Raw genomic sequence first — 18,158 nt, forward strand, 5'->3', positions numbered from 1 at the left:
GGCCTGCACCTGGCTTGTTACTTCCTTCTCGGTAGATACTTTCTGCATTCTGCCCAGCTTTTCAGTCAGCTATGTGTGAATTCCATCATTCATTTTATTTGCCTATCCAGGTGAACTTTCTTTTCTTAACTTCCTGGACTACACTGCTCAACATTTCAGCTCAGTTTACTGCTACTAATCTTGGCTTTCTTGCTTAACTATAAACTGAATGGAGTTATTTATGTACATTTTTTGGAAGGTTACTATGTTTATATGATAAATCGTTAAATACAACAAAGCTTTCATCAATAAGTCAGGGTTGAAGAGGGCAAAAGAACAGATTACACCATGGTCTCAAGACATTAACATAGAGTGTGGTGCGTAGCTATAATCCCAGGACAGAGGAGTTGAGGCAGGAAGATTACTGTGAATTCCAGGCTAATCTGGCTATTTAATAAATTCAATCCCAATACAGTGATACATAGTAAAACCTTGTCTCAAGACTAAAAAAAACAAAGAAATCAAAATTCCAGTAACTCAATTTAATTGTTATTCAAAACAGTGAGTGAAAATGCAGACAATCTTTTTATTTAATGGTATTTCTAGCCAAAAAATAGACTAAAAATCTCCAGGTAAAAGATAAAAAAATTATATTCAAGAACTTCATTTTAAGTGCTTCTCAAAGGCATAGCACCAAGAAATGCTTAGGATTAGGATGACAGTTCTCAATGTTTGGTACATGCCGAAATTAACTGTAGGGCTTTTCTATAAACCTCTGCCCATTCTGCAACCCCTCCCACCCCATCACCATCTGACTCAGTAGATAAAACTGAAGTGGGCATGTATGTCATTAACTTTAAACTCCACTCTGATAGGAGTAAAGGCACTATATAACTATTGGCCTGGCATATTTTAAAAATTAGTGTATATAATTAACTACCTTCTTTAACTACTCTGATATTTGCCATTTTTGTAGGATTAAAACATACAGAAATGATAAACTACTTTTGCAATGAACACAGAACCTTCTTGAAAAAGCTTTCTAAAACTGTCTACTGAAATGATCCTAAGGAATTGAACATGAATAATATTTAACAGTAAAATTGATTTAATATATAATCTACAATTCCTTTTTTAAAAAGTTTAAAAGGTTACACTAAAATAAGATACAAATACAAAACAAAATTAGAAAATATATTCTAAGATATTCAGCATTTTAAAGAAAGACTTTGTCCTTTTGTAATAAACAATTAAGAATCTTTCTGAAAACAATGCATCATAGGAAAATAGTTAAAGAACTTAACTCAATGACTTCTTGTGTGAGACTGATTACCAGATACCTCTAAAGTATGTACACATTAAAATAAGTAACAGTGTAGTATTAAAAGATTATTAGAAGAATGATAAGGACACTCTGTAAGTGTTCTTCACATATAATTCTGGAACAGCAAATGACCACTAAACCCCTATCAACTTAAAATAATTTTAGATATGCAGATTACACAAATTTAAAAAATAACCTTACCTATTCCATATTGCACTTACATGAAAAACACTGAAAATAACAAGTTGGGAGCTTTCAAATGCCAATTACCAAGTCAGGTGTTGGATGTCTGGATAATGAGGGAGGAAGACCTTGAGTGTAAAGCCACTCTAGGTTACACAGGAGTCCTAAGCCAGTCTGGGCTATGCAATGAGACTGCCTCAAAATTCAAAAAGATAAATAAATGACAAAAAAAAAAAAAAAAAAAAAAAAAAAAAAAAGACTATCTTTACATTTAAGGAAACTGGACAATTCTTTTTTACCTCATATAGCTAAGACATCATTATAACAGTTCTTGGAATTTTTTGCCTTAACTTTCCAGAATGCTGTGATTACAAGTATGTGCTACCATACCCAGTTAACTACAACACTTAAAAAATGTTCATTATATGCTTGGATTAATGAAGGTGTGAATTAAACACAACTTCTCCACTATGGCAAAGTTGTTAAAAGGGTTGAGTCGTAATTTTCCTTAGATTTGTTACATTCCAGTATGTTTTTATTGATCTTAAACCAGAATAGATTAGCTAAACATTTTGTTCAAACTCAGTCTGTTTATTCAAACTCAGTCTGTTCATTTAACATACACACTGATTTTTTTTAGCTAACTTAGAAAATAAGTTCATTATACAAAGGTGGTATTAATACTCTCTCCAGTTAAGTCAGTTTTAATGGTGGTAATTTATTGGGAAAATGCTGTGTACTCTAAGAAATGGTGAAGATATCTCCAGTCTGTAAGAATTAACTGATTTTATTATGTCTTCTCATTTCTATGACTTGGACCCAAACATGAAAAATGATTGAAGAATTCAGTATCAGTAAACACATCAAATTTATTTCAGTGTAGTTTAAATCATGAAAACAAGTAAGACATAACTAATTCATGGCAGAAAATAGAAATACTCAGCACAATTTTCATCAGTGCTATGGAAACTGACTCTCTGAAGCTGATAACTTAAAATGCAAAGTAAAATAAATGACAGTGCAGGAACAGTGAGATGGGAAGAGGAGCAGCAAGCACAAAGGACGGGCGACACTGAGCTCTCCACACCCATCTGGGATGGACAGGACAACTATAAAGCTACAGCCAACAGTCAAAGTTGCAGTTTAATTTATAAAATTTAAAAACCCATTCTTATAGAAAACTCAAATATAAAATGGTAAACAAACTGATAATCCAAAAGTGTAGCTTACAACTGAAGTTAGGCTATTAATTCTCTTTGTGTGTATGTGTGTTGCCTCAGGCATGCTACTCAAGTTTCTTGATTTTTCTATGTAATATATCAAATTTAGAAGCCAAGTGATTTCTAGTATGTATTTTATATCTAAAAATTCTTTTTAAAATATTTATTTTAAAAAGTGCATAACTGATACAAGATAGGCTTATCAAAAATTTTCAAAACCTGTTATATAGTCACTTCCAATAATCTACAAATCTAATAAAATATAAAATGAATCAAATCCCAAAACTGTCTTTTGACCACTTAAAAACACCAAATATCTATTTAAAAAAATATAGTCTTAACTCAAAACAAAAATTGATCTGACTACTGGTTTCCTTCAGAATACTGAATTCATTCTAAATGAACAAAAATTTACATACATTTTTCTGGGTTTTAAGAGAAATACTTCTTTTGGCTTCACTAGAAAAGTTACCTCTAAAGGAATATATTAATAAATAGCACAATTCTTCCTTAATATCTACATTTTCATAGACATAAATATGAAATTTAATCCCCCCAACGTTTACATACTGGTCCACAGGGTTTACAAACAGAAATGCTTTGAAGTTGTTATTACTGTAGATTTTGCTTAAATGGTGAGGAGAGAACAACAAAAAACTCCACAGGTCAGATTCTACCTTAAGAACAAATAAGTCTAAAATGCAAAACAAAAATGGAATTAAGGCAGCTTTAACAGTGTGTAAAACTTACCTACCCAAAACAGTGCTAGCACAGTGGAAGTCGCTCCTTGAGAGGCTGACTGTTTACAAAATAGCAAACAATCCAAACAAGCACTGACAGATGCAGTATCAGGTGCCTTTACTTCCGTGAGTAAGGAACAATGGTCAAATGAATGGGGACTAATCTGAATATGCACCTTACCAGAGATGTTAATGTTTACTGCCAGGGATGTCTTAGCAATTTCATGTCCTCAAAGTCAATATAACTGTTGTAAAAAAATCAACTGTGGTTCTGAATATCCATTCACAGTTGACCTCAGCAGTGTATCTGACGGAGGAGACTGACTGTCTGTGACAGGCAGGAGCATATGGTGGTCCTCAGTTCCAAGTGGGAGTGCTAAGGGTAGAGTCATATCAGAAGGCTTCACATCTAGCGTTTCTGACAAAGGACTTCTCTGTAGGGAATCGTGTTCACTTACAGCATGGTCATCTGTACTGCAATCTGGGGCTTTATCTGTACCTGAAATGGAAGCCAGAAAGAACATTGCCTTTAACAAGGCAAAAAAACCAAACAACTGTCTGAGGTCAACTTATAGGTCCTAGAAATTACACTCAGCCTCCACATTCATGTGCACGCTGTTTCTCTCACACCAATGTGCACTGATACTACGCTGGGGATGTCTGGGCTTCAAGAACAGGGTCAAGCACAAATACCATTACATAAACATGTTTAATCATTCTAAACCCGGGTGAACTTATTCTCATCTACCCTATTACATATTACCAAACTTCACATTCCTCCCTGTACCACCCATTCCTCTCTCTTAGTTTAACACTCTACTCAGTCATGCCTCGAATCCTTAACTAGGCCATAAATTCCTTGAGGGTAAATGCTAACTTAAACTTCTATAATTCCTTCTCAGTGCAGAAAGGCAACAAAAAAAATCTTTGTACACTGACTTTTTTCCCCCCTGAGGCAGGGTTTCTCTGTGTAGCCTTGGCTGTCCTGGACTCACTTTGTAGATCAGGCTGGCCTCAAACTCACGGTGATCTACCTGCCTCCCAAGTGCTGGGATTAGAGGCGTGCCCCACTAGGCCTGGCCACTGACTGTTTTAATGAGGGGTCCACAGTACTCTGTTGGTCTCAAGTCTGCAGTGCACCTCTTGTCATATACCTCCAGGGGTGAGACACTGCTCAGCCAGGGAAATAACCACACTGACTAAAGATGCACCGTTGCCTTCACTTTACTACTGGCTCTAACATGTTGCTGCCACCCCAAAATGCTGACATTTCTGCAACCTCATCAGATAGCTGACAGTATATAATCTGCTTACATTAAGCTGCAATTCTCTGTATTCTGCAATTTAACAGGCCAAGAAATAACCTGTGCTGTCTTGTCTTAGTGACTCATCAGAATGTCCTCTGCTTGCAATGAGCCTGTCCTGCCCAGCTTCATGCTCTCAATGTTTCTCTCTTCAATTTCTGTAAAAATGAGTCTGCTCTTTCCTGACAGCCCTCCCTATTTGAGATACTGTCATTATGTAGTGCAAGTTGGCTTTGAACTTATAACCATTCCGCATCGGGAGCACTGAGACTGTAGGTTACCTTAAGCCCATTCTAACACTTCAGGAGAATCTCTTCTTTAGCACTTTTGTATTTACAATGTCCTAGAACTCAGATCTCTGATGGTACATCCGAGTTATAAGCTCTTAGAGAGCCAGGGCTATATGCTGTTCAACTACGTAAGCCCTACAATTGTACCCACAGGTATTAAATGGACTGCTGAGTAGACTCACTGCAGGTTTCAGATGTTTCTACCTTAATCTTTGAAATAAAATATATATAATAGGTATATATTATATATTGGGTGCTAAATATTGTACCTAGGGCCTCATGCATGCTAAGTAAGCATTTTCTCATCTGCTTATTATCTTCACACGCGTGATACTTTTCATCTTGGCAGAATGTCATGATAAGTACAGTACATCAAGGATCTGTTTTAAGCAATAGGCTAAATACTTGCAATCTGGCTTCCTATTACTGACAAAACATTTTTGAGCTGCAAGGGTCCTATTTCCATCTTCAAGATAGCTCTTTTCTTCCTAACTATTGTAGTCACACTGAATCACCTAGACTGCATTATGGAAAATAATGATATAGCTTGCTTATAAATTCTTTCATTTTTAAAAACCCTCACAGGTCATGGTTTTTGGTTTTGATTGGTTTTGGTTTTGAGTCAGGGCCTGCCTATGTAGCTCACCTCGAAGCACAATTTTCTTTCCTCTGTTTCCTAAGTTATAGAATTACAAGTGTGTGGCACGTGCTACCATGCTTTGTGGCAAGTCAGATTTTTAAGGAAGGAAATATTTTATTATTATTATTATTATTATTATTATTATTACTTTATCTGTATGAGTATTTTGCCTGCATGTGTGTCCGGCCAGTAGACCCCGGACACACTGGAACTAGATCCGCTGGAACTAGAGTTACAGACAGTTGTGAACTGACAGGTGGGTGCTGGGACTCTACCCAGGTCCTCTGAAAGAACAGCCTGTACTCTTAAATGCTGATCCATCACTTCAGCTCCCAATTATCTTTAAATTATTTTATTTTCTTACAAAGTTCAATATTTTTTAAAAAGTGGAAGAGGAATTTTCTGTAAATTAAAATTAGCTCCTTTATATGTATATATTTAAGTTTTTATTACTGTTTTGTTTTCTAAAATTACTTCATTTAATTAATTTAATTTGCTTATTTATTCATTTTGTGTGTGTATATGTCTGTGTGTATACGTTTGTTAGAGGACAACTATCAGGGAATTATTCTTTCCTGCTACCTGTGGGATCTTGGAATAAAATTTAGATTATCAGGCTTGAGCACACAAGCCTATAGTATTTTGTTGGGTATTATTCTGGCTTGTTTTTGGAGACAGGGTTTCACTATTTGGCTCAGGCTGGCCTGCAGCTAGATGTCCAGCCAGGCTGGCCTTGAATTCGAGCTCTTTCTGCGTCAGCTTCCAGAGTACTGAGATTATAAGCATGTACTGCCATAGCTGCCTATGTCTACTTTTAAATATCCATCTAGTTTACACTGTTGAAATGTTTATGTCAACATGCTGAAGACAAGCACCAATAAAGCAGCAAGTGTTCACGCACATGCACTTACCAGAATGGACCTTTGTTTTATGCTTCTTTAAATTTTTAATATCTGTATAAGAATTTCCACATAATTCACAGATAAATGGTCGTTCTCCTGAAAAACAGGGTGAGAAATTTAAAAACTGAGTATTTAAAAAATTGCTAGCTGATACAAAACTATGAAATGTTGATGAAAATAAAGCCAAAATTATTTTAATCAATTACAACTGTGAGATGAGAAACCCTATACACATAGGTATGCTTTTACTTTAGAAAATATAACCCAATTTTGGGGTAAATTAAGCACTTTCATTATCTGAAGTTCTCAAAAATAATCTACTCTTTGATTGCCAAGTGCATACTGGATGTCATTCATATGCTAAAACCTGCTTTAGAGCTAGGAAAAAAGCAGAATTCTGATGTTAATTCTCAGATTCCTCACAAACGAGGAAGTCCTCTAAGAAACACTAACAATTTTCTACCTTAACGATTTTCAGATAAATACTGTTAAGGCTGGGGACACAGCTCAGCTAGACTGCACGCCTAGCTTCGGGAAAACTTTGTTTGCTCCCAGCACTGTGGGGTCAGGTGATGACTAAATATATTTAATGCATTACCCCAAAAATGAAGGAACATGAGGACACAGGAGGTGGCAGGATACAGGAGTTTACCAAGCCCCTCTTATCATTCATATTACTCTGGATAAAAATTATGAAGACGGATTTTGAAGAGAAGTGAACATTATATTTAAAAAGCAGCATTTTCCTTTTAGTTTTTAATATTAAACATTTTCTTTATATTACATATTAAATGTTATAATAAACATGTTGATAATAAAATCCATTCCTAAAACTTGCACAAAAGAATGCTACTTTATAATTCTTATGGTTCCTTGTTTGATGTATCTACTTAATTTAATGCAACTGTATTTATTTGGAAATGATGGATATCTGCCATATTTCTTGGAAAATCTACACAATTCTTAACCAAATTTAAATTATACATTAAACAACTAAAAAAAAAAAAAAAAAGAAATGAACAAACAAAAAGCTGATATTTACACATTAAAAACTTGTTACTGCTAAGTTCTGACTAGATACCATAAACTAGATACTCCACAATGGTTTCAAAGCGAAGGTTTACATACAAAGGAATTAAGAGAGAACAAAAAATGATGCGTTCTCCCTAAACACAGACCTGTATGGGATCGAAAGTGTTTGTTGAGCTCTCCTGAGGAAATAAAACTTTTCCCACAAATACCACATATGTATGGTTTTTCACCTAGATGGAAAATAAAAAATAGCGAAGTGGTGTACTATACCAATATAATATTTATCAATTACAAGTGATCTAAAGTTTTTAAAATTATCATCTATATGGAAGCCTTTCTACATTGTATCTTAGAGGCATTTTCAGTAATTGAAAGTAATGAACTATTATTTTGTTCTATCTAGCTAGCTTGATACTTTTCACACACTAAAACACTGTTTCTGCAAATATCTCTTCTCTGCTAGAAGAGATGACCAGGGTAAACAATTTGATTCTTATGTTTGAGAACATGTTAAATTCAAGCCACATTTCAAATCTTACTATCTACTATATTATTCAAGGAGAATAAAAACATCTAAGGAAGATTATAGCCAACAGCCCACCTTACAAGAGACTCTAACCAGTATGCTTTGTTTCAAAAATAATAATTTGCATATGACACATCTGTCTGAGTTGCAGATCTTGGAATGTGTATGCAAAAGAGGGTTCAAGTCACAAATCAGGTTCCCTGCCTAACCCATATCCCACTTAACTTCCCTTTCACACCCTTACTCAAAGAAGACAAATTTTCAAAAAAGGCTAGCAATGTTTTCTGTATTCATAAAAACATGCCTCAATTCAAATTATATATTTCCGGAATTATCTTACTTTAATGAGAATAAGCTAATAATAAAAAATTTTCACCTACCTTGCATTATTCTAGAAAATGTTAAGTTTTTAATCTAATTGTTATGTGAAAATCATGTAAAACACCAATGTAGATATCTAAAAAGTCTATAATCTATCTTTTGTAAAGTCCCAATTCCCATTTCTTTTATCTATAACTTTACTACCAAAGCAGTCTCTCTGTATTAAAACTCTTACCTGTATGTTTCCGAGAATGAGTTATAAGAGAACTGGAGACAGCGAATGCCTTCCCACAGGTGTCGCACACATAGGGCTTTTCTCCAGTATGCCTACGGACATGATAGGTCAGTGTGCTGGCTTGGGCAAATCTCTGCCCACATCTATCACAAACATATGGCTTTTCTCCACTGTGCTTCCTGTTAGCAAATATAAAGTAACACAACAGTAAGTAAAGCAATCTGAAGGTTAATGTATACACAAAGTATTTCTTATATAAATTTCATACACATTTTACTGTATCTCAACAGATTAAGACTACTTACTTAGCCAGGTGTGCTGACACACACCTTTAATTTCAGTACTCTGGGAGGCAGAAGCAGGCAAATCTCTACGAGTTCAAGACCAGTCTACAAAATGAGTCCAGGACAGCCAAGGCTACACAGAGAAACCCTGTCTTAAAAAAAACAGAAAACAAAACAAAATAAAAAATATTTTTGTCATCACTATATAGTTGTCTTAGGGTCTCTACTGCTGTGATAAAGATCATAACCACAAAGCAACCTGGGGAGGACAGAGCTGATTTCACCTAATAGGTCCTCATCACCTGAGGGGAGTCAGGACAAGAACTTGAAGAACTGAAGCAGAAGCCATGGAGGACTGCTGCTTCCTGACTTGCTAGCTGCCCAGGGGAGCACCAACCACAGTGAGCCAGGACCGTTCACACCACTCATTAATGAAGACAATGACCTACAGACTTGCCTATAGAAAAGGAGGCCTCTTCTCAACTAAGATTCCCTCTTTCTAGGTTTATGTCAAGTTGACAAAATCAACCAGCACAATAGTTATCACTGAACCCCAAATAAAACCAATTATTTTCCTAGTCCATCTTCCTTGTCAAAAGTTTTTCCTCAAACAACTAGCACCTTCATACCCAGCTGACAGTTGCTTCTTATTTCACTGAGAAAAACTTAATCAGAAGAAAATATGGAGCCAGTGAGTTGACTCAGTAAAAGTGCCTCCTGCCACCTAGTTTGATCACTGGGTTCCCACACTGTGGAAGGAGAAAACCAACTCCCCCAGATTGTCCTCTGGCCTCCACAGGCGTGCCATTCATAGTGTAGGTATACACAAACATACATCAAATCCTCTCGCTCCATGGTCAGCACAACATAATTAAGGCTGACCGTGCTTGCTCTGTGAACTCATAGGAAATGCAGTACCCATTAGACTGTAATAATATACTAACTTAAAGGTCAAACAACTCATTTTTTTTTTTTTTACCTTGCATGAATCTTGAGATTGCTAGATGTTGCAAACTGTAAATTGCACACATCACATTTATAGGGTTTTTCCTCACCATGATGCATCCGACTATGGAAGACCAGCTGGCATTTCTGAGCAAATCCTTTATCACACAGTTCACATTTGTATGGTCTTTCCCCTAAAAGAACAGTAACATGTGTATTAGGAAGATATTAGGAACAATCATATTGTATTAGGAAAAAACATCCCATTTTACTTGCTAAAGCCATAAACTCTTAAGGCTTAAGAGTAGCAACAGTACTGTTTTTTCGTTTGTTTTGTTTTTCAGAAAATGGTAACTTCTTTAACAAAAGCAAATGGGATGTCTTTCTGGACTACTGAGAACAGTAGTAGCAAAGAAAGTAATCACAACACTGAAAGATGATCAGCAAGGAAAATGTAGAACATACAAAGCTAAGGTGCCAATGGATGCTCATACTTTGCCAGCAGAAAGTCACACAATCAGGGGTAAACAGAAAAGGTGAGAAAGAATGATGCTCAAAAACCAGTGAAGTCTCAGAGCATGTACTGAGAAGTATTGGTAATATGTGAAAATTTGTCTGAGTTTTAGTATTTGTCTCTGTTAAATACTATGTTTAAAAAAACATACTAGAACCAATCTAGCCCTAATGACACAGCTCTATAATGCTAACTACTCTGGAAGCAGAAGCAGGGGGATTGCAAATTCAAGGCCATCTTGAGCAACTTAATAAAACACTGTCTCAGAATAAAAAAGCCATATGGAGGAAGGAGGGCTATAGCTTAGTGGTAGAATACTTGCACAGCATGCTCAAGGGCCTAGGTTCAATCTCCAGAAGGGGGTGGGGATTGGACCAAGCTTGGACCAAGCTTATGTTTACTATGAGAAAATGGTGTAAGAACCTGATGCACTAAAACTTAAAATGTCAATTATAACAAAGAGCCATTAAATACTTTGTTACAATTACAAATAAAATTTTAGGAGTCTAATACTAAAACCTTTTACAGAAGAAAAAAAATATGGCAACTTTTTTTTTTGGTAAGCAATCAGTGTTGTATGCTAACGTCACCTCTGCAGGCTGAAGACACAACTTAGCAGTACAATTACACTGAGCTGAGGCCCTGGGTTCAATTCCCAGTACCAACCAGCACACAAAACAACACCACCACAAAACCATCCCAGCAAGAAAATCAAACAATGTACCTTCCTACCAACCAGTCTTACCTGTGTGAGTTCTTACGTGTGTTTTCAGCTGGTTGCACTGGGTAAATGCCTTTCCGCACAAGTGGCAGACATAAGGTTTGACTCCTTTATGTATTCTCATGTGCCTTCTCAGGCTGCTGGCTTCGGAGAACACCTTTCCACATGTGTTACACATTGGCTTGGCCTTGGAGTACCGTGGATCCAGCTCTTCCCCAGCGTTCTCTAGCTCATACGGGCTCTTTATACTGGCTATATTAGACATGGAGTGTTCTTTCAGAGCACAATGCGACTGTGATTTTCCACGTTTCCGTTTGACTGTAACAGTTTGCACACTATCTTGTGCTGGAAAAGTATTTTCCACAACTGAGGTCAACTCGAGTTCTGAATTATCACTTCCTCGGACGACTTGTTCAACTACAGGTGAGGACAGCTTACTTGTGTCTAGGAATAACTCAACAGATGCACTCTCTAAACCATCACTCGAGTAATGCACTGCTTTATTCTGTCCTGGTTTCTGGGAATTGAAAGCCTTTTTCTTCTTTTTGCTTTGAGATGATTTCTTTGTCAATGCCCGTTGTTTCGGATTTGCCTGAACTAAGTCTGTGGAGACTTCTGATTTCTCCCGAGTGTTATAATCTCGCAGAGTAAGGAGACAGGTCTGTTGATTCAATTCGATGTTTCCAGTAATACTAGATATTTCTGTAGAAGAGGGACTAGCAATAAAAGCAAAATCTTCCATCTTTATTTTACATTTAGTTACTACCTCTTCTACTTTGAGATAGTCAGCGGCCTGATGAATTTCTTTAACATTCCAACTGTAAGGAAACAAGGCTAAATGACAATATTCTAATCAAAAGAAAACCTGAAACAGCTATACATGTACTTGACTGTGTCTTAAAGATCTAATGAAGCAGAATGCTGGAAAAATTTAAACTAAGTAACAAATTTATAAAATGTAATTCAGTAAGAATGGTTGAGCAAAATCTTCAATTTTATAGGTACTGAAAAGTTAAAAAGAATGCCTATTTATAGATGTTGATAGGCCATTATGAAGTAACAAAATGTTATATAAAAGACACTTGAATTTAAAAATGATTGTTGGGTGGTCAGGAAGCTGGCTCAGGATTAGCTGAGCAAACAAACCTAAGACCCAAGGAAGCCACCTTCTGGGATCTCAACACTCTACAGCAAGGTGGGAGGCAGACACAGGTCAGCTAGCCAAGCCAAGAGAACACCAAAACAAGGCCCTGCCTCAACAAGGTAAAGAGAAAGGTGAGTTCCCCACATTGTTCTCTGACATCCACATGTACCTGTGGTACACATATGTGCATCTGTGCACGTGGGCGTGCACATGCATGCATACGCACACACAATTTGTTTTATTTCTTTTGAGACAGGGTCTCACTATGTAGTTTTGACTAACCTGAAACTATGTAGACCAGGTTGGCCTCAAACTTACAGGGTTCACCTGCCTCTGCCTCCTGTGCTGGGATTAAAGGCACCACATCTTGCTACTTTTTTTTTTTTAATGTTGTTGGCAATATGGTGCTTTCTCCCATTTCCTCTGAGGCTTCTTTAGATGCCAATCAACTTTTCTGGACTGGCAACAGGGAGAGTTCAATAAAAACTGTTTCCCAATTCTTCCTTCTGCCCTATGAGGTACTTTTAACTATGCTTCTCAAACTTACTGTGAATATGAATCATGGAGGGGTCTGGTTAATGAGGACTGAAATTCAGCCACCTATGATGGTGCCAGAGAATCTGCAACTGTAATGCACTCTCTGCTATGTCAACATAGCTGGCCCATAGATGACAGCTGGAAGGGACAGGTTTTAGAATGTGCTAACCTCTCTCTGCATGGAGACACAAATAAAGGGGCTCCCAGTATGTACAAATTTAAGTTTTTTTTTGTTTGTTTGTTTCCACAAGAAAGAGAAACCAGACAGATGCCAGGTGACTGGTGTCTACAATCTTAGCACTCTGGGGACTGTATTTGAGGCCATCCTCAGCAACAGAGTGAATCTCTGGTCATTCTAAGCTATAGAATGAGATCCTTTAAAAAAAAAAAAAAACTAAAAAAGAAAATATTAAAAACTGAAAAGTCTACCAAAACTCCACTATTCTGTAGTTACTATTTACACATTCTACATTCTTCAACCAGAAGCATTCAATCAAACCGTTCGATTATTTACCAAATTTAAATAACTGTAGGTGATTAATTTATCTTTGCTCATTATTCCAGTACAATTCCAAAACATGAATACTTCCTTTACAGAAAAATCAAGAGGTATTTTGATTCTAGCTTGTGTAAGAAGTATAGTTCCCTAATATGCTACAAGATACAAGGGAAGGATCTTAATTGTGAACATGCAAACATCTGTTAAGAGGTCTGGAAAAGAATATGTAAGACAATATTAATAATGCTTATCAGTAGGTGGCAGAATTTCATATTTGTTTTTTTTCATTCTAATTTTTCTCTGTGGCGCACTGAGGAGGCAGAGGCAGGCAGATCTCTGTGAGTTTGAGGCCAGCCTGTGTTCAAAGTGAGTCCAGGACAGCCAGGGCTATTACACAGAGGGGCAGCAATAAGCGTCTTTTGACATAGTATGTGTGTGTGTTCCTGTGCAAATGGACACGTGCTGCATGTGTATTTGTGTGTGGAAGGTGCAGGTGACTCTGGATGTTTTCCTCTGTGACTCTTCACACCTTATTATATGAGCCTGGACCTCTCACTGAATTTGAAGCTCACAGATTCTGTTAGGCTGCCTGGCTGGCTAATGAGCTCCAGGAAACCACCTTGGCAGCACTGGTATAACAAAAATGCCTTTATATAGATGCTGGGGATCCAAAATCAGGTGCTCAGGCTTACACAGCAGGCACTTGATCAATGAAGGCATCTCCAGAGGCCAGCAGTTAGGACCCTTAGGAGAAGCACAATAATGCCTCTGATTTAAACTTTGGGTAGGTTAGCAACAGTGACAGAGTCATGGTTATTCATATTTCCAAGAAGTTACTTTCCAGACCCATGAGCAGGAAGTCCTACCTGCTGCTATGTAATGTTAGAAATGAAAGGCAAGAGGACTTGAGCCCGGAGGTGGTTCTTTCAACACTCTACTCCAAATACCTTATAAGAAGCAAGGGACAGAGAGTGAGTGTGCGAGGAGTCTTGAGGAACACAAAGACCAAAAGTCACAGTCAGGCTGGCCTCAAACTCACCTGGCTCTGCCTCCATGGGTGCTGGTAGTGGTGGGGTATAGGTGTGGGCCACTACACTCAGCTGAGTTGATTGTATTTCATATAGAATTCTTAATTTAAATGTGTTTTTTTGTGCCTATCAAACATCTTTTCATTCTAAACAGATCTGCTGGAGCTACATTATATATATATATATATATATATATATATGCACATAAACATAAATAAATATAACACATATTGTGTGTATCAACATTGAGAATGAGTGTGTCAAGTAAATGGGAAAAAAAAGGAATCCATTTTAGCTCTAAAAACTGACTTTTTTTTCTTAGAACTTTTTATAGTATTCAATAAAAATTGAACAGTATGAGCTTAAGTTTTGCATAAAACCCTGGATGTTAAGCTAACTCTTATAACTGAATAAAAACGTGTACTTTACCTGTCGAGATTTAAAGTTCCTGTATATATAAACTCCAACAGTTTCTGAAATCCGTCAGCCTTCACCTGACTCTGATCAAGAAAGACATTGTTCTCAGAAGTGCTTCTGTAGATCGCACCAAAGTACTCACTAAAGGAGGCCAGCACATTCCTATGCGCCTTGAACTGGAATTCTCCAATCACTATGGTACAGTCACAAAGAAATCCTGCTTCCCGTTGTTTATTCAGCCTCTCTAAAAGGTGCTCACAGTGGTGTGAATACTGCATTTTGATATCAGAATGGAATTGTACCCTTGATCTGAAAGACGAAAAGAAACAGTGAATCAATAACCATAAGCTTTCATCAAACATTCACCCAAGCAGAGGTAAGGGAGGGTGGAGAAGGGACAGAAGACTAAACACGAAGAACAGAGCTCTTAATTTGCTCCCACCCCGCAAAGCCTCATCAAACACACGTCTTTCTTTGTTTTACTGCACTAGAACATTAATGCAATAAATGACGGTGAACAAAACCAATTTCATGAGTTATGAAAAGGGCCTTAAAATTATAAGTTTTTACAGTTGACCCTTCAAACTTTCAAGCTCTGGGAGGCATATTTACCTGAAGGTGCTCAAACAAATAAACTAAGAAATGACTCTGAGACAGAGGGGTTAAGGACACGGTACGAGTTGTTTGAATTGCTCTTGGATCCCTGAAACCTGTATGCTTAGACCGTGCGGTGCCCAGCGCCAGGCAAGTGCAAGCGGGCGGGAACGCCCCCGACCAGACACCGTGCTGTCAAAGGTTCCGTCACTCCCCGGAGGACACACCCCTCGCCTGCCCGCTGTGGGCCTGGCAGTGGCGGAGGGTGACAGCCCCGGGCAGTCCGCCTCGGCCTCCGCCGCCCTGCCCACCCAGCTCGCACTCCTGCGGGTTCCCACAGCGGGGGGCTGACCTTACAGCCCCCGCGGACACCGTCCTTGGCCGCGAAGCGCGCTCGCTCTCCGAGGCGCCAGGCCACGCCAGAACCCCGGATCCCGGGACGCGAGGACGACAGGCCAGGCAGAGGGCGGCACTCACCGGTAGCCGCCCAAGAGAAACAGTTTCTTCACTCTCTCTCCGCCATCTTGGGAGGACGTCACCGCGACGCTCCGCCCCCTCTTCTTGCTCCGCGGCAGCGTCACGTCCGGACGTGCGGACCGGGGCGGACGCCGGCGACAGGACGCCAGAGGCCCAGCAGGGCCGGCGAGCTGGCTCTCAGACTTCCCGGCATGCCCGAGCCTCCGCAGCACACCTCAGCGCTCGTCCACGTCCTGCGCCAGCCGCTCACCTTGTCAGCCCGCAGCCGTCCGAGACCCGGCTCGAGTGCACAGCACAGCTCTCCGGGAACCGCGCTGCGCGCTGCATGCTGGGAGTTGTAGTCCTTTTCCTCGCCTGCCATCCTCTCCTCGTCAGCGCCCCTCCAGTGGAGAGGACTGCGTTGTGCACCCTGGCTCTCGGCCGTGGCGGATGGGAGGGATATGCTTAAGTCGAGGCCAATGACTGCTTCCTCTCTTGCATACCCGAAAGCTCTTGGGACCCCCCGAGTTCTGTGTGAGCCAGCCCACCGTAGCAGGTCTTCCAGGATGCCCTCACCCTGGCGACAGACGGCTGAGTCGCACATAAGCAAAGCAAACCAGCGGAGCACAGTGGGCATGCGCAACACGAGAGGAAGGTGGGCTTTGTACCGGAAAAGGTTTCCCTGCGTCCGAACGAGAAGTTTTAAGCGCAGTTGTTTACCTTGGGTTCAGATTTTATGCAGTAAAGAGAGACGCGTGCAGTCATCGCTACACTATGCCAAAATGCCAGAAAATTTGATATGTTTGGTCAGATTCTTTCCTAGAACCTGCGGACGTCATAAATCTTAAAAAACACAACTTAAATGTTTGTTGTGGTTAAAAGTTGTGTTTCTAGACCTGAACGGGGGTTACCTGTGACTTCATTTAAACAGTCTCAAAGCCTTTGACACTTTTTCTCCACAGGACTCTCTGCGGTGTAACACCGCCGTGAAGAATTCGCGAACGAAGCCACAGTCGTGTTTATAAGAAAAACGTTTATGTTTCCGAGTGTACATTCGTTTTTAATCTCACCTTTTGGTGTGTCGAACCCTTTTCGACGGTGTGTTAATTCTGAAATAGTTAATGAAGTTGGCCCATAGATTATGGATAAAACAGCCTGGCGTGGAAGGGAGAGTGGGTTCCCGTGGGGGAAAACTGACACCGTGCGGAAATGCCCCAGAGGCGACAGAGCTAACGCGAAGGCAAGGCAAGCCTTTCAGGATCAGAAGCTACCTGTCTCCTCAGCCCTTTACGGTTTCCCTTCTGGCTGTAGGGAAAGAAGTTGAATTTAAAAAAAAAAAAAATCGTTTCCGTTTGTTTTGAGTGTGAGTACTTCTTTGGCTGGCAAAGTCCCCACTTAAGATTTCTCCTCAAGGTCCTGCCTTTCTTCTGAAAAGTAAACTCAAGCTATTTACTTTTAAGGTTTAAAGAAAAAGGTAACAACCTGTTTCCGCCCGGTTTCGAACCGGGGACCTTTCGCGTGTTAGGCGAACGTGATAACCACTACACTACGGAAACCCGGTTGCAGGCAGTGCCTCGAAGCTCCTTGATATGTGGTGTCCTCCTCTGCGCGTCCCTAGTTCCTCACGATCCGTTTTCGTCGGGAAAGGGAGTGAAAAGAGACGCCCGGTTAAGTGAACCGTGCGGAAACTACTCCAAAAGTCTGAACGAGTTTGCAAGCTTCCCGCCACGGACGCCGCCAGGGCCGGACGCCGGACGCTCCTGTTTCTTTCCCATCGTTTCTCAGTCGGGGCAGGTTAGGCCTTCCTCGGGCAGCGGAGTCGCAGCACCGGGAAAAGGCGCAGAATCGCGCCTCGGCCGGCTTCTGGTGGGAGGACCGGCTTGTGAATTACTTTTTCCCTTTCTGCTTCACAATACCTACCAAAGGTATTCGTGTACCTGTTTCGAAGCCCCCCAGGGATGCGCGAAATCAGACACCAAAGCTCTCATCAAAAATATATATATACTTTATTGCCGCTCAGTATACTTTTATTTTGAGCTGAACTTCATAATTATCTAAGGAATTTCTTTTACCAAGTGGCAGACGAGGGTAAGTAGGGGAGGGAACGAGGAAGCAAGGCCGGGGAGGAAGGAAGAGGAGCCGAGCATCCCAGAACCGAGGCCGCGGAGGGGAATGGCCTGGAGTTCGAGGCCAGCCTGGGCTAGCATGCAAAAACGTGTCTAACAGAACCGAAAAGGTTGTGTCCCTTGGTGGACGCTGTTAGAAATTCAGGAAAGACCTTACATTTTTTTACCGCACAGTACGTAAGCTCGTTTCACACCCC

At 39.7% G+C, this 18,158-nt stretch overlaps 1 protein-coding gene and 1 non-coding gene across 4 annotated transcripts; both read right to left on the minus strand.

The window, feature by feature from the left end:
* Window positions 1-2,335: 2,335 nt before the first annotated feature.
* Window positions 2,336-15,987, minus strand: Mynn (myoneurin). 3 transcript variants are annotated; one of them, XM_021631991.2, is made up of 8 exons: window positions 15,857-15,987; window positions 14,798-15,094; window positions 11,185-11,978; window positions 9,960-10,119; window positions 8,697-8,875; window positions 7,761-7,844; window positions 6,592-6,678; window positions 2,336-3,945 (listed from the first exon to the last, which is right to left on the minus strand). In XM_021631991.2, the coding sequence occupies exons 2-8, from the start codon at window positions 15,061-15,063 to the stop codon at window positions 3,683-3,685; spliced, it is 1,833 nt and encodes a 610-aa protein (XP_021487666.1). In that variant the 5' UTR covers window positions 15,064-15,094; window positions 15,857-15,987; the 3' UTR covers window positions 2,336-3,682. The 3 variants fall into 3 exon arrangements, with proteins under 3 accessions (XP_021487666.1, XP_060234160.1, XP_021487667.1); XM_060378177.1 differs by lacking the exon at window positions 15,857-15,987 and adding an exon at window positions 15,732-15,853; XM_021631992.2 differs by lacking the exon at window positions 7,761-7,844.
* Window positions 15,988-17,318: 1,331 nt separating this feature from the next.
* On the minus strand, window positions 17,319-17,391 carry Trnav-aac (transfer RNA valine (anticodon AAC)). The gene has a single exon. It is a non-coding gene; the product is annotated as a tRNA-Val (tRNA).
* Window positions 17,392-18,158: the final 767 nt, after the last annotated feature.

This window comes from Meriones unguiculatus, chromosome 2 (genome assembly GCF_030254825.1).
Source record: "Meriones unguiculatus strain TT.TT164.6M chromosome 2, Bangor_MerUng_6.1, whole genome shotgun sequence".
Taxonomy (NCBI): Eukaryota; Metazoa; Chordata; class Mammalia; order Rodentia; family Muridae; genus Meriones; species Meriones unguiculatus.

What these genes read in the sequence shown, in the direction of transcription:
- Mynn (XM_021631991.2), bottom strand. Translation starts at nt 15,063, where the DNA reads ATGCAGTATTCACACCACTGTGAGCACCTTTTAGAGAGGCTGAATAAA. An exon ending in ACACGTAAGAACTCACACAG is followed by an intron (nt 10,120 to 11,184) that starts GTAAGACTGGTT and finishes CTGTTCTTTTAG; the next exon opens with GGGAAAGACCATACAAATGT. An exon ending in TCATTCTCGGAAACATACAG is followed by an intron (nt 7,845 to 8,696) that starts GTAAGAGTTTTA and finishes TTTTCCATCTAG; the next exon opens with GTGAAAAACCATACATATGT.